Below are 18,228 nucleotides of genomic sequence, written 5' to 3'. Positions count from 1 at the left end.
GCCAGGGGTGCATGCGAGTCCGTATCTTCTTCTCAGCGCCCAGATGACAGCGGTTCCAAGGACGCCCGACTCGGCCGGGCTGGCACTGCGCGTTCTTTCAAATGCTATTACAGAGGAACAAATGGAACAAGATCGTCACCCCTGTCTGCATTGTCAGCAAAGGGGCCAAGGACTGGTCGTGCCAGGAGTTTAAGATCTCCTGTCAGCAGGAAGGCTGCACTGGAAGCCGGTGGCAGCCAGGGAAGCTTGCAATGGTGGGCAGCGCGAGCCCTGCAAGGGCGGCAGTTTGAGGAGCGGGAATAAGCTTGCAATGGTGGGAAGTGAGAAGGGTGAGGTGGCGGGTGGTGTGATAAAGCGTGGGTATGGAGGTGGCGTGTGTTGTGGGGAGTGTGAACAGTCCGCACCCGTGGACAGTGTGGAACGCCTGTTACATACTCCTGAAGTCCAGGCAAAAGTAACCTGCTCCTCCACCGAATGCCCACCACAGATAGGAAGTCCCACTAGATCCCACACAATTCCAGGCGGACCCATCTCGCCAGCAGCAGAAGAACTTAGTGTACCGAGGTCGAAAACCAAACCATGGAAACATTAATACTCATGTTTCTATCACACCAGCCCTTTCAAAATATTGCACACTTACATGGAGACGCTAGAGGCACGTGGGTACAAACCGTACTTTTTATTCACATACACATGACACAGGTGGGTTTAACCCCAGTGAGACCCTACACAACAGTTCCCACGTGAACTAGTCTCTAAACCCCCTCTCTGCAAATCACGCACAACGGACGAGGGTCCTTATATATCAGCGCCGTTCCTCAGAGGCACAGAATGGTTAAAACTCTTAGATACATCAGGCCCCAGACTGTTAGTCAATGACGTCACTACATGCAAATGTGACCCTTCTTTATTCTTCACTCCATGCTTCAGTGCAGTCCCAAGTGTGTAGCAGCCCAGTTTTAGTTCCCTACCAATCAGGGTTGCATTGGGATCAAAATTCGGCCCGGGCACTCCAAAAAAAAGTGCCCCACTTTCCCGAATCGTTATTTATTTCCTTTTTTAGGGTCGAGCGCACAAGCGCTCCGTCCCTGTTGTAATCTCTCTTTGGGCTTGTAACCACGCCCATGTTAAGCCTGTCACTTTCATTGGTTCATGGGCTTGTCTTTTATAATTAGCTTGATTTTATTAGTGAAAGGCATGCATAAGTCATGGCTTTTCCCGTGTTTACCCCTCCTCAAGCTCACCGGCCAGCTATTGAAAACTTATGAGGCTCGATGTTTTCAGCCTGGTTTCTGCACTACTTTATCTTTTTATTTTCCATGCAGTGCGATCGCGCTCATTTTATTTCTTTCAATTTGTGTGGCAAGAAAAGTCCGGTTAGGAGTTTACAACGCTAATACTTCTAACTCGAGTGAATGCGAGACCCGTTGCATTGCAAATGCTTGTTTTCTATAGGGTAAACCCGGCCCGAAGGCACTGGAGCAATTTACGCGAGCAATAGTTACATTGCACTAGACTAAATAAATGTTTGTTTTAGTTAAGGAGATTAAGGGATTAAGGAGCTCCCTCATTGGCCCTCATCACAGCCCCCTCCACCCTAACTCTGTATTCCTACCTACTCCAATTCTCTGCAAAGCAAGTGCTAATAGATACCCATTAGCCTATCACACCTGGAGGGAGCCAGGGGGCAAGCACACCTCATAATACGACTGAAGGCACAGTCCATTGTCACTCTGCCTCTGGCAATTATTTGGCCTGACGTGGTTCAGGCTCACTATATGTATACAAAGGCTGTGAAAACAGCCTTTCACGTTGTGCACTTACAGTGGAGAGTGGGCTGCCCTGGCTAATTGGACTACTTTGCCCACCAAAAAAACAGCCTACCATTGGACCTCGGCAACAGGCCCTTCATCCCAAGACCGATTGCCCGTTTTGTCAATCCGAGCCTGCTACCAACCCTCATGCATGACACCACATTTCTTTTTATGGAGCCCGCTCTATGAAGAACCACTCTACAAACTGCACAACATATTTAGGGTCAGATGTACAAAGCCATTTAGCAGTCATAAAGCTTGCAAGACACTAAAAAACACAGTTTGCCATTACTGTGCAGCTTTTTTAAATGCACTAAACACATTTTGCATATCAGGAAGGGATTGCAGAAATGTAAAATTGGTTTAAAAATGCATACAAGTCACATTAAGGAAAGGGTGCGTTTAGGGTGCCCCTTCTAAATTGTGATTGGCGGTGCTATGAATCAATGGTTTGCAAATGCAATTTCATAAACAAATCATTGATAGGTTACCAACTCCACAAAGGAGGCGGTAACCATCTGCAAATGAAAAATCGTCCATTTGGGTCTTCTTGCCCTTTGTGGATGTAAAAAAAAGTGTTTGGGAAGGTACAGTGGTGAGGAGGACCATTGCCAGCTCTTAAACAAACTTTAAAAAAGCAGTTTTTTGTCAACGCAGGATTGTTTCATTTAGGGAAGACAGGTTACATTTAATGAAAAGAAAATATTTAAAAATTAATAACAGGCATTGTGGCCTGCGACCCGCAATAGGCCACAATCCCTGCGATTCGATTGGAATGAGTCACAATTTGCGACCCACTTCATCAATAGTAGTGAGATCAGTTGAATTATTTTCTCTCTGAATGGTGATTTTGTGAACTGACATAGTATGTCATAGGTTGGTTCACAAATAAGAATTGATTTCCAAAATGTCAGTCAGCAATTTACAACCACTTTTTAGGTTGAGCATAGAAGCGCGCAAGCGTTGCATTTCTGACGTGTTGGTAGGTATCTAGGCTTTTAACAACACCCACCTTACGTCCATCACTACCATTCGCTCGTGGGCTTGCCCTTCAAAAATCCTTTGATGACATTGGTAAATGGTTTATGTTTGTCTCTCCTTGGAAAGGTTTTGCCATCGCCCCTGTTACATGGCTAACTGCACTTTTGCCAATAAGTTTGACTGTGAGCGAACTTCTTTTTCCTTTTGTGTGTCTCTTCACGCTGATGCTCATGGCGGCCGTGGTGCTGTGAATCGATTCCCTGATGTGAAACTGTTTTACTTTCAATTTTCAGTTTATGTGACAAGAAAAGTCTGGTTAGGAGTTACCAACGCTAATAGCTCTAACTCACGCAAATGAGACAGCCATTGCATTGCAAATGCTTGTTTTTAGTACAGCTGGCCCTAGATTCTTAGACAAAGACACCAGCTATATTTAAATGCAATTAACACCTTTTTTCTACATGCTAAGCACATTCCCTGGTGGGATGCAACATAACTTAAGTACCCCCCACAAAACATCAATCATGACATCAAATCTCTTCGAAGATATTCTACTTCATGAAGACACCCTCTACAAATAATGCACATAATCAGTAGCTTTTAAGTTGAGGAAGGTAAGTGCATGTCATTGTGACTCTGTCTCTTGCCCTTGTCAGAGTCTACGCACAAGGGCAAACACAAGTCTGATGTGTCTATGGTAAATAGTGAAGCACATTTTTAAACATGACATCAAAACTCTTCCCACAGAGCCAACTCTATGAAAATGTTCTGTAGCAAACATCCATTAAAAATACACCTGCTTCTTACAACAAGATGCTATGTATAAGCAAATGTGGCTCTGTGTCTTAAACTTTTCTGCTGCCCGAGCACCCTTGTGAATCCTGCGTAAGACCATCTATAAATCTACACTTTACCATCCAAGTATAACTAATAGTGTAGGTCTTACCTGACTACTAGGAAATGCTTTGGAGCCTCATCAGGGGTATTAGGTAATCTATAATTTCTACTGTGAGTAAACCATGAAGGTCAGACAGTAGTGCAAGGTAAAATTGAATGAACATATTTCTGCCACTAATCTTAAGAAGAGAAAGTTTATTGTTATGTGTATTTGTAAAGTACACTATCACCTGCGAAGGTATCCTGGTGCTGAGCATGTGTGCATGCCTAGACCTGCCTATGGTTGTTTAATTGAAAAGCCAGGCCTTCAGGTTTTTGTGGACTTTTGGAAGAGTGGAGAAGGCTCTGATGTGGAGGCTGTTCCATGCTTTAGGGGTGATGTAAGTGAACTCCCATTCTTCTAACCTGATTCTGGGTATGTGTGGAATGTGTGCGCGTAGGAGTCCTGCAAAGCAGAAGTGTCTGGGTGGTAAATGTAAGGAGATGAGACTGTTCAGGTAGTTGGGGCCTAAGCTCTGTAGTGTCTTGAATGTGTATGGAAGAAATTGGAAATGAGCACGTTTGTTTATTGGGAGCCTGTGGAGCTCCTTCAGGTGTGGTGTAAGGTGAGGTCTGTGTGAGAGATTAGGGATGAGTCTGGCTGTCGAGCTCAGGACAGTTTGTAGTCTTCTAGTGAGTTGCTATGTGAACTCATTGTAGAGGGTGCTCCTCTAGGCCAATTTACTAAATAAATATTCCTGGGATATATCTGTGTTTGCAAGTTCCATGTTTGATTGATGGAATTTTTCCACCATATAAAGCCTACAGCTTGATCATAATCCCAGCTGACGTCCCACACTTTCACTAGCCACTTGAATCTGAGACTAGTGGTTTCAGCATCCGCCAAGATTCTCTTTATGGGTAATGACAGGCTAGTCATATAAGGTCAATAACCTCAGGCTCAATACAATCTACAGCACAGGGAATGCTTCGGATAAAATATCAGTTTTGGTGGTTGTTTTTACATAAAGCTCAGTCAGACTTTCAGCATTCCTCAGATCCCATAGAAGCAGGATTGTGTGGCTGTAATTGGCCACCTACCAGGGCTCCGGGCAGTTTGGGCAGGACAGAGCTTGTCAGAGCAAGAAATGTCAAGTCTTTGAGCAGGGAGCCACCATTATGGATCGCAATCAAGTCCCTTGTGGGACTGTCTTTGCTTATTAAACAGTTACATATGGCTGCAATTAATGTAGCCCCATGACACCTTAGCCAGTCTTAGCTGTTCAGTCAATAACAATTTACTCACTGGGATGTTGAAGGCTCACCTCCAGAATACAAAGTATTCCTGCCGAAAAATGCAGGGCAGACTGAAGGTGTTGGCTATGACATGCCACCTTATATTTGAACCAGGGCTTATATAAGCTCTGAATATTATGCCTTAGCCAGGACTTTGAGCGGGCTGGATCTAAGAACAGGTAGTATTTAAAAACAGACAGTGAAACGCGTCCCTTTAGGGACTGCCGTGTGCACATCCACCAATACACTGACCACTTCAAATTCTGAAAATATCTTAAAACACTGCTTTTTTAGCCTAACTAGTCTGACTATTTGGTTATGTGCTGTATGGCGCCGAGACACCCATCCTGTGCATTATAAATTAAATCAAAATAACATAACATAACAAACAGGTCCCTTTTGGGCAAAACAGTGATACTTGTTGAACAATCAATGCAAAACATTTTAAAGTAATCCATGTCATCGGTATAGTTCCTGTTTATACGTCACATTTTACTTAACCTTGCATTCCACATGAGTGTTAGATACTTCAAAGATGTTGTGCTTCTTTATTTTTTCGTGTAGCATATTACTCTTCTATAGTGCATACTTCCAAGTGAGGCGCCCCTAGGTGTTTAATGCGGGCCATGATTGTGGTGTATGGCATTGAGGCTGAAGGCAGTGCGAGTTTCACATGGAGAGTCAGTGGGCCAAAAAGGTGTTCAGAATACATGGCCATCCAATCCATGGCCTCTCTACAGAGAGCATATAGCAAAGGTCATGTATACCCGTGCACATGCATATGAACAGTTGTCAAAACATTGACAAAGTGAATGTTAAAGAAAATGCCGTGCTTACATGTGAGTGGTGCATTGTATGTTTGTGGGGTGGTGAAGTGAAAGAAATGCAAGGAAGAAGTGCATCAAAAGAAGGCGCTGAAGACAGAGCTTCCAATGGGCTAGTACTGTCAGGTACTGAGTACCTGCAATTCTTTATTTGGAGAGGGAGTACACCTGCTATTTTCAGCAGAGGTTCAATATTTCTAATTGAGGAGTGCTGGCACTTCTCAGTTGCAAGTAGATACTCTTGTATGCAGTATCTGCACTTCTACTTTTTCTATTTCAAGCCCTGGCTGAAGAGGAAAGAGATGAGGTGTAGGATATACAGATGGGCGAGATGTGGCCAGGGAAAGGTGATACACTTACAACAGAGTGAAAATAACGGGAGGGTTGAGACACTCCGAAGACTTTCCCCAGGCCTCAGTAATGCCTAACCCACAGTCTGACAATTTCAGAATTGAAAAATGATCAGTGATAATTATTTACAACAGTATCTTTGTTGTGAGTCGTTTAGCTAACAACCATTGACCAAGCCAATAGTCCTGGCTGATTTTATATATTTCACCTGTTGTGGTATATACTTATGTATCTGGATGCAACAACAGAAAGCTCAGAGGGGAATCAAAATGCCGGTCGGGTACCACACTAGGGGAATCACAGAAATGTAGTTTCCATGTTTACGCCACATCCTTCATTACATAGGCCTTGCCCATTTCGAGACCGCCTATAAACTCCCCAAACCCCCTCTCTTTGCCTCCCCCCCAACACCTTCTTCATCCCACTTAAAGCTCTGGTCTTGCCAACGCTAAGCCCGCTAAGCATTCATTATTCCAGTTAGTGACCTCACAGGAAGCACCGGGACCCTGGGTTGTAGTACGGCGCTTTACATAAACTGGAGCTTGCATTTACACTACTTGCATAGGTAGTGCTCCTTCAACAAGAACGCGCGATCAGCTGTTTCCATATTATCCTTCTGCGTGACCTCAGCAGATGAAGAGCCCGAGCACATATGTCCCATCAGTGCGCCCACATATGTCAGCCTGTGGGTGTGTCTCCATAAGACGCCTTCCTGCCACGGCCAGGCCCCTGTACCACTGCGATCTTGCAGCAATGTGCGAGATCCACTCCTCTTCCTCTAGACGGCCCCCCCAAATCCTACCCTCCCATGGCCCCCGGCATGCCACGCTTATGAAAACTGGCACCTACTTCACCCACTCTCACACTGAACGCAAGCCCCCTTTCAACATGCACTACATTTGGTGTACGGCTGTTTGTAAAGCGCCACGTTGTGTAGAGGTCGCCTCATAGCGCTGGGGTGCACTATGCAGGTGGGAATGTTTTGACATTGTGCCCTCAGGCCTTAAAGTAGGTGGGCTCTGTACATGGGCCTCGGGCCTCAAGGGGTCCACACACCTCCTTCGCGCCTGCATAATGTGAGGGTCGGAGGCTTTGGGCTCTCATTCTTTTTTGTAATTTAAGAAGGCTATGCTAGCATCAGAGTCTCATCAGCGACAAAGGGCGGCAGCTGGGGCAGCGTGGTGTGTAGATGAGTAGTATGGTACACCTCGTTGTGACATCTATTTCAGTGCATTTCTTTATTATTGATTTTCACTGTCACACTCACTCGACAGTTCCCTAAGGTTCGCAAACCACACCTCAGGCTTTTTTTTTTTTTTTCAAACCATGTCAGCTACATCTCCTAGAAAAGTACAAACAGGACAAAACACATCAGTGATTGTTGAACACCTCTGAGCGATGCCCCTCTATGTCTGATATCTATGTGGAAAACCTCTAAGCTTCACGATAAAACGTTATTCAGAGTTTTTTCTGGCTACTACTTAAGAAGGAAAGTAAGTCAGCTTCCAAGAAAGTGTGACATCCCACTCCTGCTTGTGTCCTATTTGTGGGGAGAATCCCCCAATACGTGGCAGAAGGAGGATCTGTATTGTATGTAGATAAAAGAGAGTGAGCGAGAGGGAAGAGAGGGAGGGGGAGACAGAAAGAGAAGGAAGGAGAAAGAGACCAAGAAGATGTGTAGCTGGATGGCTGCCAACAAGCTCTGCGCCTAAAGTCCTCTTCTCCACCATGGCTAGGTGCCCCTCTGCTATGGTTAGATTCCTAAGCCCATATTTATACTTTTTGACGCAAACCAGCGTAGGCTAACGCCATTCCAACGCGCCAGGCGGGCACCTTATTTATGGATTGACGTTAGCCGGTGCTGCGGGCTGGTCAGAGTAAAAAAAATGACTCTAACCAGGCAGCGCCGGCGTAGGGGAAAATGTGGGTTGTGCGTCAATAAATGGTGCAAGTCAGGTTAGAGTAAAAAATAATGTCTCTAACCGGAATTGCGCCATTTTTGACGCACAACCCCCATTGAAATTACTCCTGTCTTAGCAAAGACAGGAGTCATGCCCCCCTGCCCAATGACCATGCCCAGGGGACTTATGTCCCCTGGGCATGGCCATTGGGCACAGTGGCATGTAGGGGGGCCCAAGTTAGGCCCCCCATGCCACTAAACAAATTAAATAAAATACTTACCTCAACTTACCTGTATGGGATGGATTCCCCCATTCATGGGTGTCCTCCAGGGATGGGTGAGGCTGGCAGGGGGTGTCCCTGGGGGCAGGTAAGGGCACCTGTTGTCTGCTTCCATGGTCAGAATCCATGGAAATGAGCCCACAGGTCCCTTAAACCCTGCCCTTACCCAGGCGTTAAAAAAAGGCGCACATCAGGCTGGGCGCCATTTTTTAAGGCCCACCCCATCCTGTGCGTCAAAATGACGCAGGAGTATAAATAAGGTGCAAAGGCCTAAAGTCATTTTATGGACGGGAACGCCTACCTTGCATGTCATTAACGCAAGGCGGTTTCCCGCATCCAGAAAATGACGCACACGGAGGAATTTTGACATTCGTGGGGTCAGGCATCATAGTATAAATATGGTGTAAGGTTTGCGCCGAATGTGCATCAAAATATTTGACGCACATTCTGCGCAAACAGAGTATAAATATGCCCCTTAGTGTTCCACCCTGGAAGGTCACTGGTGACCAGACCCTCAGTACACCACCAGCATGGCCTCTTTTACTTCCCTGTCTTGATGCATTTCCCCTCCCCCTCATTCTGCCTGCAGAAGCAGTCTGGCCTGAACCTGGGATCGACTTCCAGCGCTAGAGTCCTCTCAAACAGGATCTAAGGCGGGGGCTCCCAAGCAAAGCCCTTGATGCAGTCATTTACTCCCATAGGCTCTGATGTGGAAGAAAGTTTCCCATTTGATGACTCTAGTCATATCCCCATGAACTGTATATATAGTCGTTTACTTCAAACTTAGCAGGCCATGGAACTCATCTCATGGAACCCACTGCCCTCCTGCGGGACAACATTCTGCCCAGAGGGGCATTGCTGTTTGTCTTCTGAAGCCATGCCTAAACACCTTGGGGCACTTGTCTGCTGTGCTCCAGAGACTGTGACCTGAGCCTGAGTGAGTGACAAGTGAGCAGTGAGGCGGCGCCTGAGACCAAAGGAGAACCCCAAGGTCAATCTACAACCTACTGATGCGCAGTTCTAGAGTACTGATGGCTTCCTGGTAAGCTTACTCCGTTTCATTGGAGAGGGATACCTAGAGGTGTGCCTCTGCCCTCTGCCAGACCCTGCCCTGCCAGTCCCTGCCATCAGGGCTCAGACCCTCCTGATGGGCTGCGACGATGTCCTGAAGAACTGATGAAGTGTTGAAAGTCGCATGATCACTGCGCCACACTCAGAACTAGAGACTTCTAAATCTTCTTTGCTACCTCCAGGTTCATTTTATTGTGAAACTTTAAAACCTTCCCCCTAGGCCTTCGGTGAACCCACCAGTAAGGGATTTTTGGAACTGCATCACATGGTTCCAAAACACCAGCCTCTGCAGTAGCCCTTAACTAGCTTCGTAGGACCAGTAAAATCCCAAGAACAAAAAATGTTTCACATCCACTGGTTCATTTCAAGATATGGGTCAGTAAAAACTTAGGGCCAGATGTATCAAAAAACCAAATTGCATTTCTTAAATAGCGAATTTTAAGAAATCGCTATTTAAGAAATGCAAAATGGTATGTATGATTTTTGCGATTCGGTAATAGCGATTTCTTAAAATTCGCAAATGCTATTACCGAATCCATTTGCACCTATGGGCCTGCTGCGAATGGTTTTGCATTTCCTAAATTGCAAATTCCAATTAGGAATTCGCAATTTAGGAAATGCAAATCCCAGGGTGCTGGGGGCCTAAGGCCCCCTCTGCTGCACCCCAAAAATATTTTTACAGACATGTGAAGCACACACATGCCTTAGGGGCATGTGTGCGCTACATGTCAATTTTAAAAATGCATTTAAAATGCATTTTTTAAAATTGCACATGGTTACCACCAAACTTTTGTTGGTGGTAATGGCATTTCCTAAATGCCCAATTCGCATTTAGGAAATCCTTGATACATATGCTTAAGAAATCGCAAATAAGGATTCCTTGTTTGTGATTTCCTATTTAGAGAATCGCAATTTGCGATTCTCTAAATGTGGTCGCAATTTTAAGGAATTGCTATTTTAGCGATTCCTTAAAATTGCACTGCGAATGCCTTTCATACATTCTGAAAGGCATTTTTGCATTTGCAAACGGCCGAATTTTGCGATTCGCACCGTTTGCCAATGCAAAATCGCTTGATACATCTGGCCCTTAGTACACTGGAACCCAAAAACACCTTTTATTCATCAAATGATGCCTCACCTACTACTATTTAATTTACTGAAATTAAAATGAGGAATACATTTTATGTAAATTAAGTGTTTATTTTCCACCTAATTGAAAACAAAATACTTCCAAAATGTTCATAAGCTGGCCTCAAACACTTGCGTTGAGTGGAGTTGTGGTTCCATAGACTTACATTGCGTCGATTTGTAGACCCTTACACTTACATTGTGTGGAGTTGAGTCTCCATAGACATACACCAAGTTCAGTTGTGGGCTCATAGGTTCAATGAATGGCGTTGTGGTTGCACAGCCTCACGCCTAAGTGAGTTATGGCCTCGCAGACTTACATTGAGTGAAATTGTTGCTCTATAGGCTATCATAGAGCGGAGTTGTGGACCAATAAACTTATACTGAGTTTAGCTGTGTACCCATAGACCTGCAGTGAATGGATGTGTGGCCCTATAGATCTACATTGAGTGGGTTGTGGCTCCATGGACTTACAGTGAGGGAAGTTGTAGTGCCACCGACTTACACTGATTGGAGTTGTGGACCCACAGACTTCTATTGAGTTGACATGCTAACCTATATACTTTCACTGAATGGAGTTATGGCCATATGGACTTACATTGAGTGGAGATGTGCTACCATAGACTTACACTCATTGGAATTGTGGCTCAATAATCATACACTGAGTTGCAGTGAATGTTGTTGTGGCCGCAGACTCACATTGAATGGACTTACACTGAGGGGCGTTGTGGTCCCCTAGGTTTACATTTAGTGGAGTTGTGAACCCACAACCTTACACTGAAAGGAGTTTTGGCTGCATAGACTTAGATTGAGTTGAGTTGTGGACCCGTGACTTACATTGATCTGAGATGTACACACACATATTGACATGATTTGAAGTTTTGGTCCATAGGTCAACACGAGTTTGTGTTTAGGGTCATTTTCAACAACCATAAGTGGTAGACACTTTGACTGTTGTACTTTATATTAACTGCTCTATGTTTAAATGTGTGCATTGGAGAGGCAGTCCCATTCAATGAATTGTCTCTAGCTAGCCATTAACATTTACTGGGTTTGATAATATCTGTACTAAAATGTAACAGACAATATGCCTAACCTCAGTAAATCTTGAATTTTCGAACTCTTCTACCACTAAAGAGTCCTCAAAAACATTGAAGGTGTCTTAGGTGTCTTTGCAAGACCTAATAAATATATAGCTGGGCATTGAAAGTACTACATGGTCTTGGCATGTGAGGCACAAGAAGGTCACATGGTCTTGGCATGTGAGGCACAAGAAGGTCACATGGGATGGTTCAAGTGCACACAACAATGAGGACACATTCACCGAAATTCACCAATATACTCCTGACTGCCAGGTGAGACATAATGTCATCGTATCCCCTGTTGTTGTTTGAGGCTACTTATGGCCTTGTGTTTACCGTCAGAAGAAACTAAACTATGCATTTGAAGACCAGACTTGATGCATAATGTTTTGATTACATTTTCTGTCAGGAATTCCTCATTTGTGTACAGTATTTAAAAAGTTCATTTTTCGCCAGCTTAGTGACTTTTGCAAACACCACTATCCAGGGAGATGGGGCAGTGAAGACACATACAGAGGAAAACCCTGAGAAATGGCAGTATAACTGCCCGAGTCGGTCAAGAGGAATGACAGCACTAAACACTGGGGCAGTGAGGAGATAGAACTTCTCTCAGCACTGGAACAGTCAAGGGGGTGACAGCACTAAACACTGGGGCAGTGAGGAGATAGAACTTCTCTCAGCACTGGAACAGTCAAGGGGGTGACAGCACTAAACACTGGGGCAGTGAGGAGATAGAACTTCTCTCAGCACTGGAACAGTCAAGGGGGTGACAGCACTAAACACTGGGGCAGTGAGGAGATAGAACTTCTCTCAGCACTGGAACAGTCAAGGGGGTGACAGCACTAAACACTGGGGCAGTGAGGAGATAGAACTTCTCTCAGCACTGGAACAGTCAAGGGGAGGTGACAGCACTGAACACTGGGGCAGTGAGGAGATAGGACTTCTCTCAGCACTGTGAACAGTCGGGGGGGGGTGAGGGCACTAAACACTGGGGCAGTGAGGAGATAGAACTTCTCTCAGCACTGGAACAGTCAAGGGGGGTGAGGGCACTAAACACTGGGGCAGTGAGGAGATAGGGCTTCTCTCAGCACTGGAACAGTCAGGGGGAGGTGACAGCACTGAACACTGGGGCAGTGAGGAGATAGGACTTCTCTCAGCACTGGAACAGTCAAGGGGGGGGTGAGGGCACTAAACACTGGGGCAGTGAGGAGATAGGGCTTCTCTCAGCACTGGAACAGTCAGGGGGAGGTGACAGCACTGAACACTGGGGCAGTGAGGAGATAGGACTTCTCTCAGCACTGGAACAGTCAAGGGGGGGTGAGGGCACTAAACACTGGGGCAGTGAGGAGGTAGAACTTCTCTCAGCACTGGAACAGTCAAGGGGGGGTGAGGGCACTAAACACTGGGGCAGTGAGGAGATAGGGCTTCTCTCAGCACTGGAACAGTCAAGGGGGGGTGAGGGCACTAAACACTGGGGCAGTGAGGAGATAGAACTTCTCTCAGCACTGGAACAGTCAAGGGGGGGTGAGGGCACTAAACACTGGGGCAGTGAGGAGATAGGGCTTCTCTCAGCACTGGAACAGTCAGGGGGAGGTGACAGCACTGAACACTGGGGCAGTGAGGAGATAGGACTTCTCTCAGCACTGGAACAGTCAAGGGGAGGTGACAGCACTGAACACTGGGGCAGTGAGGAGATAGGACTTCTCTCAGCACTGGAACAGTCAAGGGGGGGGTGAGGGCACTAAACACTGGGGCAGTGAGGAGATAGGGCTTCTCTCAGCACTGGAACAGTCAGGGGGAGGTGACAGCACTGAACACTGGGGCAGTGAGGAGATAGGACTTCTCTCAGCACTGTGAACAGTCGGGGGGGGGGGCAAAAACACTGGGACTACTTTAAACACTGGAACAGTCAGGGGGGTGACAGCACTAAACACTGAACTGGCGAAGAAAAATGACACTATTAATCATTGGGGGGTTGATAAGAAACGACAGCACTAAACACACTGGGACACTGAGGAGAGAGGACAGCTCCAAATCCTGGCACGGTGAGGAGAAATGGCAGTACTACACACCGGGACGGTGAAGAGAAACTACAGCACTAAACACTGGCAGCGATGAGAAACGGCAGCACTGAACACTGCAGTGGCGACGAGCAATGACGGCAAAGCTCTAGGACATTTAGGAGGTGCAACGTGCACCAACCCCTGTGCTGGTGACGAGAAATGACACCACCAAACCCTGGTACACTGACGATTAACCAACAGCACCAAATCCTGGTACGCTGACGATGAACCAACAGCACTAAATCCTGGGATAGTAAAGAGAAGTCACAACACTAAACAGCGGGTCGGTGAAGAGAAATGACAACAATAAACAACGGGACTCTCAGCAGAACCGACAGAACTAAACCCTGGGATGGTGAAGAGAAATGACAGCACTAAACACTTGGACGGCGAAGAGAAACGACAGCACTAAACAGCGGACTGTGAAGAGAAATGACAACATTAAACAACGGGACACTGAGGAGAAACGACAGAACTAAACCCTGAGGTGCTGAGGAGAAATGGCAGTACTAAACACTTGGACTGTCGAGAAATAACGACAGCACTAAACACTGGAACACTGAGGAGAAAAGAAAGAAATAAATACTGGAACAGTGGGGAGAAATTACATCACTAAACAGCGGTTTAGCCACGAAAATGACGTCAGTGCATGTGATGCTCGCGGTACTTCTCGCCGACGTGCCCTGGGCCCAGCCAAGGGGACGAGTGTCACTGAAAGCCTCGAATGTGACTTACATTTTGTACGGGGTCCTCAGTCCAGGTTCATCACCTGCTTGGGCGAGTGCTAACTAGCCAACGTAGTTTCAGGTGCGGTTTTGTCTTTCAGACACACAGGGCTTCACGACTGACCAGTTTCTAAGAACCAGGGTACACATCTGGTATGTTTTACCTATCACTACCTTCGAAGTGTGCCATTTAAAAAAATAATACTAGACTCTTCTTGGGGGCTGCATCCCTCTGGGGGTGGCCTAGAGGGTCCTTCGCTTCCGATCACTGTATTCAGTGACCACCGGCAGAAGCGGAGCCACGGAGGTAAGTGGTACTTTGGTTTACGTGAAGGGGGGCCTCGGTGGTATTTCTGCAGGCAGCCCCCATGCCCGCTGTCGAGGAAGGGTAGGCAGTGTCGTACGCTTGGGCTGCGTTGTTTTCTGTCATGCCCTCCCTACTGTAAAATGGTTTTTGGAACCGTAAGGGTGCACTAGCAATTTAGGATTGCTAGTGAAGTCGTGTGCATCAAGTGTGCATGCACGCAGCAATGCGTAAGGGGCAGCAAGCCCCGAGAGACCGGAGGTGAAGAGCTCCTGACGGGATCCGATGTGGGCATGCCAGCCCCTGTGAAGAGCCTGGCGGTACCTGGTAACAGCGAGGACCCTAGTAATGGGGACGCCTGGGGGACCGGGTGATGGCGACAACCTGGTTGGAAGTCCTGATAATAAAAACCTCGAAGGGACCGGGTAAGGGGGGTCCCAAGTGTGACCTGGATAATGGGGACGGTGTAGGGACTGGGTAAGCAGAGGAACCGGGTGGGACCCCTAATAATGAGGGCTCTGTAGGGACCGGCTGAAAATGAGGACCCATGTGGAAACCCGGATAACGAGGACCCCGTGGGTACTGGGTGAGTGGAGGACCTTGGTGGGACCCCGGATAATGAGGCCCTCTTGGGGACTGGGAGAGGGGAGAACCATGGTGGGACCCCTGATAATGAGGAGCTGCAGGGACCGGTGTGATGCCGTGGGGACCATGTGAAGGTCACGATGACCTCAGTGGGGCTCCTGATAAAGACAACCTGGGTGTAATTCCGTGAACCCATGGTATTAGGAATGGTCACTGACAGTCCGTGGATACTGGAGACGGTCCCAGCTGTACCCCTGACAATAGGGAGAACCCCCAGTTGTGCCCTTGATTTGGGGGAGGACTTTTCTGGCATGATGATATTGAGAACCGTAGTGACAGCCCCGAAGGAGGTTTCTCACATCACCCCATATCTGCAGAACAAAGTACTGGCCTTTCTTTTTATAAACCATTTTATCACGACATTCACCCTATTGATGAAGAAAAGACTCCCAGAATGCCTTGGCCTATTAAACGAAATTACAGGATTGGATGCATTGTGAACGGCAACAATGTGCGATCTGGCAACCTTGAATGGGCTCTGCTGTTACCCACATGTTGTGCTTTTCGACGGGACCCTGGTGCTGTGGACCCTGTTGGACTGAGATGTGGCTATTCGACGCGCTCCTGGCCACTCGGCGGTGGGCCAGGGGCTTACTTTAAGTGGGGAGTCCTTCAAACGGGGTGGTGTGTACTAAACACCGCATGCCCTACCGGAAGCGATCTAAGAAAAGAGGTACCTGCGCTGCCTCCAGAGGGTCTCCGTGCACATGCTTGCACAGCTGCGCTGTAACCCCGTGCACATGCAGAGGTGGGCGCACAGGTCATTACGCCCCCTCCCAGGGGTTTTAGGCAGAAACACACACACACTCTCAATGTCTCAGAATGGTAAATTGGTGCTCCCTGCCCCCACCCTTCTTCCTGGTCGCAAGTGAGTAAGTATCCCACGTAACCCCTCAGAAAGCACGAACATGCATAGACTTAAGTATCAGGGCACAGGTGGGCACAGCCCGTAAGTCTCTCAGAGTCTCTCCGGGTGCATTGAGGGCAGCGAGGGCTGCACAGTTAACTTGAGGGTTTTGGAGTGCTGGTGGGTAAACAGCTTTCAAAGGACAGTTGGATGCACAGCCCACCTTTTGTCTCAGAAGAGAGGTGGGTTCACAGCACCCTAGGCGGGAGGGTACAGGCAACTGAACACCCCCTTCCTGCTCCGGAGTACAGGTGGTCGGTCTCACAGTCTCTGGGCGGCAACGAAGATCTAGTGGAACCGGCGACATAGTTTCGAGGTGCAGGCAAGCGCTGTGAAGTCATGCACACGTCTTAAATAACATTGTCTCTTACCTTTGGTGCTGGAGGTCTCCTGATTAATGTACATTTTCCCTCCTGCCCGGCTCCTCTCCTAGGCTCCTCTTCTAGATGGATCAACACTTCGCCTGCCCTGGTACCGTTGTGAGGCACCTTCCAGAACTTGCCCCCGGTGTGCACTCGGGGTCTCTTGTGACTGTCAGTCCTCCGTACACCAAAGCTCCCCGCAGCACGGCTCTCAGCAACCACCGCTCTCGGCGAGCACTGCCTACGGCGGCGCCTCTTCTCCCCGGGCAGCGCCTCGCTCCTCTGGGCAAAGTGGTCCCTTTGTACCCGACGGTGTTGCTCTCCTCCCCAGGCAGCGCCTCTCTGCCCCGGTAGCGCCCAGTCTTCCGGAGAGCGCTCCTCTCCTCTGGGGCGCAGGAGGTTCCTCTGCTCCTGGCAGCGCCTCTCCCCGGGCAGCGCCTCTCCTCCTCGGGCAGCGTGCCTCTCTCCTTCCGGGCACAGGTGGTTCCTCCGCTCCCGGCTGCACTACACTTCTACGCGCAGCACCGGCCACCACTAAAAGCGTTTGGTCGCTACACAGAGGCAATGAGAATATAGGCTGTGAGACCCTTTCGTCCTAAACCGGGATCCCTGCGCCCCTCGGTGCACCTGTCCTCTCCGAGGCACGGTCCGTTCTTCTCCCGCCTTCAGCAGGTGCCGCCGCCAGTAAGGGACGCGGACAATCCTCAGAAACTCCCACTCCAAACACGTCCAACAGGTCCTGGTCAGGGAGTGGGAGGAAGAGCGTAAGGTGGCAGCGTCCTCGGGAGAGCACCGACCTCAGCGGGGGCTGGAGCCTGTCAGAGCGCTGCCAGAGAGGGGTATCCGGGCTCTTCAGTCCTCCATTGAAGCGTGGATCTGAGGCAGGCGAATGCTCTGTTTATTGTGCAGCGAGCAGGCCGGTGTAGCTGGCACCACCCGCGCCCTGGGCCTCCTCAACTGGGCACGGTAGCGCACGCCTTCTGCTGCCCTCTAAGCAGCCTCGCGCGTCTCCCGCTGCCTCGCCCGCTGCGCCTGGGTCTGCGCGATGCCCACTCTGCTGCCTCGCACATCTCTCGGTTCTGGAGGCTGCGCGCACTGGCGGCGGACGCTGAAACTGCACGCCGCGGAGCCCGGGGCGCGGGCGGACCCATCCCTACCTACCAGCACCTGGGAGGGGGGCGCGGTCCCCAGCGTACACCTGACAATACTAATGTGTGTAAAACTGCGCCGCTGACACGCCTTGAGGCTTCCTAAGGCAGTCAGTGAATTTACTCATCAACATAGTGGTGCCCGCTCCATGTTCCTCGAAAATTTGACTTAGTGGATCTCAAAAGGGTTCAGATTCTTAACTACAAGGTAAATACAAATCTCTGCAGCTGACTTAGTATTCGAGAACCCACCGAGCTATCTTGTTACAGCGACCTGCTTACTTTAACCCTCCAAGTTACCATACATGTTTTGTAATAGTTCTCAACTTCTTTACCCAAAGACCCATCACAATAGAAAATGAAGAACACTCCACATCAACAGAGTGCTGTAGACTCCAGTGAGTTTTGAAGCCTAAGTACTTTGGCCATTTCTGTGTATTTCGACAGGGTCTGCATGGTTGATTTTTCCC

General features: G+C 48.2%; 1 protein-coding gene across 7 annotated transcripts in view; it reads right to left on the bottom strand.

Moving 5' to 3' along the window:
* The window catches only part of SYT7 (synaptotagmin 7), a 614,604-nt gene extending 596,771 nt beyond the window's left edge, over positions 1-17,833 (bottom strand). For 5 of the 7 annotated variants that reach the window (XM_069223239.1, XM_069223241.1, XM_069223242.1 and 2 more), the window contains exon 1: positions 16,620-17,704. In XM_069223239.1, the coding sequence (XP_069079340.1) occupies positions 16,620-16,653 (34 nt within the window). In that variant the 5' untranslated portion in view covers positions 16,654-17,704. Of the gene's footprint in view, positions 1-16,619 lie in introns of all 7 variants that reach the window. The other 2 variants (XM_069223238.1, XM_069223240.1) reach the window with 2 other exon arrangements.
* Positions 17,834-18,228: the final 395 nt, after the last annotated feature.

Source organism: Pleurodeles waltl, chromosome 3_1 (assembly GCF_031143425.1).
Source record: "Pleurodeles waltl isolate 20211129_DDA chromosome 3_1, aPleWal1.hap1.20221129, whole genome shotgun sequence".
NCBI lineage: Eukaryota > Metazoa > Chordata > Amphibia > Caudata > Salamandridae > Pleurodeles > Pleurodeles waltl.
Note: the sequence above shows the minus strand (reverse complement) of the source record. Positions and strands in the feature narration are given on the sequence as shown.